A 7,992-nucleotide genomic window follows, 5' to 3' on the forward strand; every position below is an offset into this window, starting at 1 on the left:
CCAACTTGCTCACCTTCAGGGGCTGTGAGGGCGACTCTGAGGAGAACACTTTCCAGTCCAGAAGTTGCAGAGGAAGAGGTTCTGGAATCAGCAGGAACAAGCCCAGAAACTAACTTCAAAGCAGATCCTCCTCAGCAGGGTTTGCAGGGAGGTGTGCTCCCTCCTGGGGGGAAGGTCCCGCTCATCCCTCGCCCCCTCCACCAGAGTGCCCACCTGAGGAAGGCTCCGGAAGTGCTCCAGGAGGCTGGCCGTCTCTCCGGGGGCAGCAGTCCACCTAGACTATCAGACAGCAGCCCTGGGAAGCACGCTGTCCCCTGAAGCAGAAGTTGTAGCAGCCAATGGAGCCTGGAGACCCCCAAGCGGCTCCTAGAACACAGCTGCAGTGGTCACTGCAGCCCAAGCAGGAACTTTGACAGGCAGCTTGGCCCTTGGAATAAGGGCAAATGGGACAAGGTGACAGAGGGCAGCAGGTCAGGTGTGGACCAGAGCAGGCGACACAGGAGGTATGGGGACAAGTCAAGGGAGCACAGGCAGGGCAAGGAGGGCAAGAGCAGGTGCAGGGTGGGCCGGGGAGGCTGTGACCGGACAGGGAGGTAGCTGTGTAAGAGGGACAGGCAGTGCAGGGGCAGGTGGGAGGGGGACAGCCAGGGCAGGGAGGGACTGCCATCAGTGGGCCATGCCCAGAGGGTGTAGGGGTCGCTTGGTGGGCAGCCTTCTTGTTCTGAGGTCCCAGGCGTAGGCCCAGAGAGAAGTCCATTCAGCTGCAGGAGCAGGCAGGCTGGCCACGGGGTGCAGAGGAGGGGAGGGCAGAATAGGAGGGGGAGGGTGTGGGGGGCAGGATTAAATCAGCGACACGCTGAGCCTTGCTGATCCTGCAGTGAGCTCAGACCTCTCCATCCACCCTTCCCCCTCCAGCTCTGCCAGGCAAAGCTTTTCTGCCATCCAACCCTCTACTTCTCCCCAAGACCAGAACACGTTCTTTGAAAAGGACGTGCACTTTCATGCCTCCAGTCCTTTGTTCACACTGTTCCTTCTGCTTGGAATGTCCTTTTTCTCTTCTCCACCTGCCCAGGTCCTGTCTTCTTGGAAATCATTCCCTCACAAAGTATTTCTTGCACTGTAGGTCCTAACATCTGCCCATGTCTCTCCAACCCTAGTGACCAAGGTTATGGCTACAGGTTCTAGAACAGCTCCCAGAGGGTCAGGGAGGCAAACAACAGCAGCAGAAGCACTCCAAGAGGGATATTGTTGGAGCAGGATGGGGAATTAGGTTGCCTGGGTTCTGGGAGTGTCCAGAGAGGAGTCCTAGGTGTGTGGGTGGGGGTGCCCAGCTGTCTGGGAAACTGACAGTCAGCCTGGACAACTATTATTTGCGGGCCTTTTATGGGTCGGGCACTGGCCCGTGGTAGTGAAAGATGGCTGAGTTCCCTCTCTTACGGAGCTCCATAAAAGTGAGAGGAGACCCAAGGTAGGGACAAAAGCCAAACTGGTAAACAAATCAACTTATATCAGAGTATGAGAACGGTCACTGTCATTATTACCAGGTGACTCGATAAAAAGTGACTCGGGGGTGAATCAGTCAGAGGGACAGGCAGACAGCCCCAAGCAGTGAGGTGCGGCAGGCCTCAAGGACTTGGAGGGGCTACAGTCTACCACACACTTGCTTAGGAGGCAGAGTTGCCTGAGGCTGAAGGGAACCCAGATAACCAGGTTAGGGACAAAAATAAAGCTGAGAAAAGGACAGGGAGGCCCTGGGTTTGATCCCTAGCATCAAATAAGAAAAGAAAAGAGAAAGAAAGAGAGCTATAGTCTCAGACTCAGTGGTCAGGGAAAGACTGGAATGAAGGGAAGGAGCAAAGCATGGGAGTGTCTTTTGGAAGAATATTCTGGAGCCTGCTGAGAGCAAAGGGGATGTTCCGAAAACGGAGTATGTCAGGGAGTAAGGCCAAGTTCCCATCATGTGAACCTTGTGAGCCAAGGTAAGGACCTGGATCTTATTCCAAATAAAAGGGAAAATTGCTGATGGTTTTAAGCAAGAAACATGGGTGGGTCTTCTTGGTCCTATGCTGTGGTTGGGGTTTTTTTGAGATAGGGTCTCACTATGTGGGGCTGTCCTTGAACTCACTATGTAGCCCAGGCTGGCCTCGAACTTGTGGCAATCCTCCTGCCTCAGCCTCCTGAGTGCAGGGATTACAGGAGTGTGCCACCACGCTTGGCTAGAATGTTCTGCTTCCTATGTAATACAACCATTTTGGAAAACACCGTAGCATTATCTGATAGAATTGAATAGTCAAAATGCATGACAGTTTGACTCTTAGTTCTACATCCTAAGAAACAAACTCTTGCATGTTTGTACTGGGAAAATGTGTACCAGAATGTTCATAGCCACATTGTTTATGACAACTCCAATTGAAGCAACTTAGAACTCTACCAACAGTAGAATGAAAAAACAAATGGTGGTACTCTCAGCAATGAATACTATGCAACAAGAAAAAGAGCTCTGTGCAGCAACTTGGATGTATCTCACAAACAAGAAGGTGAGCAACATGAAACAGAAAAGTTAGACAGTATCATTCCAAGTATATAAACTTCAAAAATAAGCATAACCAAGTGTAGTGGCACAGGACTGCCATCCCAGCACTCAGGAATCTGAAGCAGGAAAATCACTGTGAATTCCATGCTAGCCTGGGTTACATAGTGTGTATAAAGCCAGCCTGAGCTTCACAGTGAGATCCTGTTTCAAATTAAAAAAAAAAAAAAAGTAAGCATACTTGAGCAGTATTGTTTTTTTCTTGTTTTTTGTTTTTTTGGGTACCGGGGATCAAACTAGGGTGCTTACGCTAAATCTCCTAAATCTCCGGCCCACTTGAGCAGTATTGTTTAGGGATGCAGACACAGGTGCTAAAACTGTTTAAAAATCAAGGGCCGGGGATTTAGCTCAGTGGGTCCTGCGCCTCCCTCGAAAGCGCAAGGTTCCAAGTTTGATCCCCGGTACAAAAAAAAAAAAAAAAAAAATCAAGGAAGAGGGCTGGGGATTTAGCTCAGTGGTTCTGGCTCCTGCCTCGCAAGTGCAAGTTCCCGAGTTCAGTCCCCAGTACCAAAAAAAAAAAAAAATCAAGGAAGAGCCGGGTATGGTGGCACATGTCTGCAATCCTAGCACTCGGGAGGCTGAGACTTGCTGTGAGTTTGAGGCCAGCCTGGGCTACATATTGAGTTCAAGGCCAGCCTGAACTGCATAGTGAAACCTTGTCTCAAAAAACAAACAAAAAAATAAAATAAAATAATTTTAAAAATCAAGGAAGTTTCTTGTTTACAATTATTACCAAAATGATGATGGTGGTTACTTTTTAGGGAAGGGAGGGAGTCATGGAGGGACAAATAGGGAACTTCGGAGTGCAGGAAAATTTCCATTTCTTGACCAGGATGGCAGTTAAATAAATATGTGTTCACTTTTTCCACATCATTCTTTTTTTTTTTTTAAGGGCAGGTCACTGATCTCTGGTTCTCATCCCTCCTTGTGAAGGGGGAGCTGATTACTGCTAGCTGTCTGGACTGCCTTGCCTGTGGATTAAATGGTATAATGTACATGCCTAGTAGTATGTGCTCAACAAAAGAGAGCTTCCCCCAAGCTTCCACCCCCAACCCCACATCTTTTCTTCAAAGAGCCCATCAGATGGGGGAGCCAGACATCAAAGGTGGCCCCAGAAGGTGAGCCCACATTTTGAGGCTCCTTAGTACCTGCACAGAGATGTAGTTTGGCAGAAGGCTGGCAGCCAGGGAGATGTGGCTGAGGGGAAACCTAACCCAGACAGCTGGTGGGGGGTGGCAGAGCAGGCAGGACGCCTGGGTCCTGGGAGTTTCCATGCAGGGGAAGTCCCAGGTGCAGGTGCGGGGGTGCCAAGCTGGCCCCACCCAATACCCTGGCCCCAGGGGATGTGGGCACAGGGAGGAAAGTGGGTCAGAGCAGGGCTGGAACTTAACCCCATGGGTTCCATGACCTCTCAGTCAGCTCCAGAGGAGACACAGCTAAAGAGGCCTGTTCTCTTCTCCAGAGGGCCACCAATTCTTTTTCTTCAGAAAGGAAGAACCTAGGGGGTTGGGGATATAACTCAGTGGTAGAGCACTTGCCTAGCATGTGCAAGGCCCTGGGTTCAACTTTCAGCACTAGGAAACAAAAAAAGAAAAGAAAAGAAAAGAAAAGAAAAGAAAAGAAAAAGAAGAGGAGGGAAAAAGAACCTTAGAATTTTAGTGCCAGGGCAGGAGGAATGGGAAAGCTCCCCAGGGGATAGAAGAAAGAATAGGGTACCCCCTCAGCCCTTCCCTGGAGGTTCTGTGCAAAACACAGAGCTACATCCACCCACATGATGGCTGGCAGACACCGGGAGCTCTCTCTCTCTCTCTCACACACACACACACACACACACACACACACACACAAAACCAGGCAACTGTGGAGGCAGACATGCTCGCTCCAGGATTTGGACAGGTCCGGGCTGGATCCATGGGAGGGGGAGGGTGCAGGGAGGAGAAGGCTCTCTCTCATCTGGGGAGGCTCCAGCTGGGCAAATGTAGGAATCTTCACCCTGGAGGATTTGCCAACATGGAGCCTTGATTTCTGTAGTGTAATCTCAGCCCTAAGCCTGTAATTCTTATTTCTTCCCTGTGTGTCAGTTTTTGTTTTTGGAGCAGCAGATAAAGGAAAGAATAGAATAATTTCAGGACAAAATCACCAGGAGGCAGGGTCCTGCTTTGGCCATGAAAGGGTGCTTACTATCAGGATCCAGGTGGAGCACAGGTGCGCTCTCCTTTCTGGAAGAGCAGGCTGGCAGAGAGCAAGGAGCTCTGTTCCAGGGCCTTTGCACATACTCTTTCATTACTCTCCTCTTCACTCTCCTCCACTTTTCACCAGAAGACTCCTGATCCCCTTGGCTTCGGGTGGTGGTCAGTGGGAGATAATCCTATGCCCCATCCCATAGTACCTCATACCTCTCCATAGTGCTTATCCTAGATGCCATTTTGTGGACCTGTGGAGCTCTACCTAGGCATTCCCAGGGCCTACCAGAGTGCTTAGCACATAGTGCTAACACATAGTGATATTTAACACAAATTTGCTCAATTAATGAATGGTGCATGTTCAGGAAAAGAATTCCTAGAGCTGTGTAGGCTAATCCTAAAATCCTGTGTTCAAAACCAAGGCTTTATTCTGCATAGAGATCTGGGTAGGCCTGGGGCTGGAAAGCAACTTCCACACACAAATTTTCTCACCAGAAGGACCAACAAGCTGGAAAGCAGCAGATTGGGGTTGGTACAGGGGTAGAAATAAGCAAGCACTAGGAGAAGGGCTGGTACCAACCTTGGCACAGAGCAGGCCTGGGGAAGGAGGTGGGGGAGGAGGGACAAGGGGAGGACACGTGTTGTACAAAACATGTTTTCATCATGTTCTCCCTGGATGCGCTGGTCTCCAAGCCCCCATGGCACTTCTGTGCCTTAATGATGTCCTTGGGGGCTGCAACATAGCTTGCCCCAGCCCCCACACACATCTGCCAGCCACCTCTGAGCACGGAATGGGACATCCGGCAGGAGCAGATTGGCCATGGGAAAAAGAATGACCTATTCTGTGTCCTGATGCTGGTGGGGATGAGGCAAAGGGGAAAAGTAGGGGTGGGTAATGAGGCAGATGAGGGCAGGTAGGACAGCTGCCTGTCTCAGTGTTACGCCTTTTTGCTCTTTGCTCTGTGTTGAGGGAAGGAAAGGAAGCCTGGTCTTAGGGTGCCCAAGATATTATTTTTCCAACTTGTCAGGGTGACAGAGTGGAGCAGCCACAGAGCAAAGCCTAGAAATAGCCAGACGTGGTGGAGCACACCTGTGATCCCAGCACTCTGGAGGCTGAGGCAGAAGGATCACCAGCCTCAGTTCAAGGCCAGCCTGAACTTCATAGTAAAACTCTGTCTCAGAAAAAATGAAAAGAAGAAGAAGAAGAAGAAGAAGAAGAAGAAGAAGAAGAAGAAGAAGAAGAAGAAGAAGAAGAAGAAGAAGAAGAAGAAGAAGCAGCAGCAGCAGCAGCAGCAGCAGCCTGGAAATAGGGATGATCCCAGGCGAAAAAATGGAAGGCAGCCCCTTCCACAATTTTCCAAGCGAGAAGTCATCTTTCCAAAGCTTCTGCCTCCTAGAGTCCCTGGACAGAAAGCTAGTTCTACTGGAAGGCTGGGGGTGGAGAGAGGGGTGAGAGTTCTGAACTCTTCTTCTCTGCTCTGTAGTCTGCTCTACTGAGTTTGACTGCCACACTGCTGCAGTGCACACACCCCAGTCCTCGGGTCCAGGGGTGGGACAGCAGTGCAGGTGGGATGGAGGTGATGGCAGTCCAAGGGGAGAGGACTGCAGAGGGCAGTGCTTCCTGGGCCTTCCTGGCTGCTGTCCTTGGTTGGGGATGAGAGGACTACTAGAAGGAGGAACTAGTTATCCCAGATGTGTGGATGGGCAATTGCCCACCAGGGACAAAGACAGAGACATAAGGACAGACAAACCAAGACAAAGAGGAAGGCAGCCAAATGGAATTCCAGACTCCTCTCTCTCCCAAGTGTTTTGTTCTCTGTTTTAGCTCCTCTGTCCCCATCTGTTCCCACAGCCTCACAGTCTCAGAACTCCTGTTCTTGGTCTCTGGGACCAGCCCCTGACCTCAGCTAAAGGAGAAAGGAAGAGCTGAGAGGTGATGCAGAGCCAGGAGAGCATTATGGGGTGGTGCCTGGGTCTGTGTCAGAATGCCCAGCCAGGGAGGGAGTGGTGCCCTCCCCTGGTTCATGAGGACAGGAGTCTCATTCACTGTAAACCAAGTACAGATGTGCTGGAAGGAGGAGGGGGGATTAAGGCCACATTCCCAAACCGCAGCGGTTGGGCCGGCCCTCCTTCCGCCAGCCACCACTAGGGAAGGGCAGCAGGGGTTAACTTTGTAGCCGCCTGGCAGGATCTCTGCCACACAGGCAGGGCGCCATCCCACCCCAGCCTGGACGCCAGGGTCCAACTTCCTGACACTTGCCCCTCCCACATTGCTAAGAGTTGCTCCCAGGGTAACCAGCAAAGTCAACAGCAGCCAGGCCACCTGGGGACAGGGCCCTGGTGTACCTATTCCCAGCTCTTTCCAGCCCTGGAGTGAAAGAGAAGGCTTGTCTGTACCCCCTTTGACATCTCTGGTCTCCTGAGATAGCCACAGGGTCCCTCTTCTTTCCCCCTCATCTTCACCTAAGTCTGGCTACCAAAAGTGGCCTTTCCCAGGATGAAGGACCCCTGTTCCCAGGGTGCCAGTGAGGACAGAGCAGAATAATTCCAGGATGGAAAATGTGATGTGCCCCAGGAGTCCGTGCCCCAGGTGCTGGCCACCCTGGGAGCAGTGCGGGGGAGCTCCCTCAGGTTCCAGCCTAGCCCACTCCTATAATGTCCCCTTTCTCCTCTTCCTCACTCCCAACTCCAGTCCCTGTTGGAATGCTTAGTGTCCAGGAACACAGACTTTGGACTTTAGAACTTTTTCTTTGGCTCTCCGCTCAGCAGAATGGGCTGAAACTGCTGGGTTCCCATTCTAGGGTCAAGTCAGAGAATGTCCCGTCAGACACAGACGTTTGGCACATGGACCAGGCAACCTGGCAGGCCACTCTGGATGAAGCAGACGCACACTCTTGCCTGGGCTTTCTCCCTGAGCCCAGCCCAAGACTCCTCCCACTCCCAACTACAGTTCCTCCTGCCCTCAGCTCAGCTCAGCCTCTCCACCTCCAAATTCAAGCATGAAGGTGGGGACAATATTAGCAGCCAGGGTTCTAGACACCCTGACTTTTTGGAGCTTGCTCCAGGCAGGTGAGAGGGAGGAGATCTATGAACCCAGGCCTCAGCACCCTCACAACCTCCACTAGCTAAACCAGTTTGCTCCTGGGGCAAAGGACTGGGGAGACAGGGGAAAGGGAGAGACTTCTTTGACCTGCAAGTGGAGGCTCAGTGAAAGATAGG

At 51.5% G+C, this 7,992-nt stretch overlaps 1 protein-coding gene across 1 annotated transcript; it reads right to left on the reverse strand.

Moving 5' to 3' along the window:
• Positions 1–274: 274 nt before the first annotated feature.
• LOC147828494 (uncharacterized) lies at positions 275–760 on the reverse strand. The gene has a single exon (XM_087209679.1). The coding sequence runs from the start codon at positions 755–757 to the stop codon at positions 275–277; it is 483 nt and encodes a 160-aa protein (XP_087065805.1). The 5' UTR covers positions 758–760.
• Between the last annotated feature and the right edge of the window lie 7,232 nt (positions 761–7,992).

Source organism: Heterocephalus glaber, unplaced genomic scaffold (assembly GCF_053883595.1).
Source record: "Heterocephalus glaber isolate CG9 unplaced genomic scaffold, H.glaber_assembly_v1.0 deba00001060, whole genome shotgun sequence".
In the NCBI taxonomy this organism is placed as follows: Eukaryota; Metazoa; Chordata; class Mammalia; order Rodentia; family Bathyergidae; genus Heterocephalus; species Heterocephalus glaber.

Excerpts from the sequence above, each read along its gene's own strand:
- LOC147828494 (XM_087209679.1), bottom strand. The coding sequence starts at position 757 with ATGGACTTCTCTCTGGGCCTACGCCTGGGACCTCAGAACAAGAAGGCT.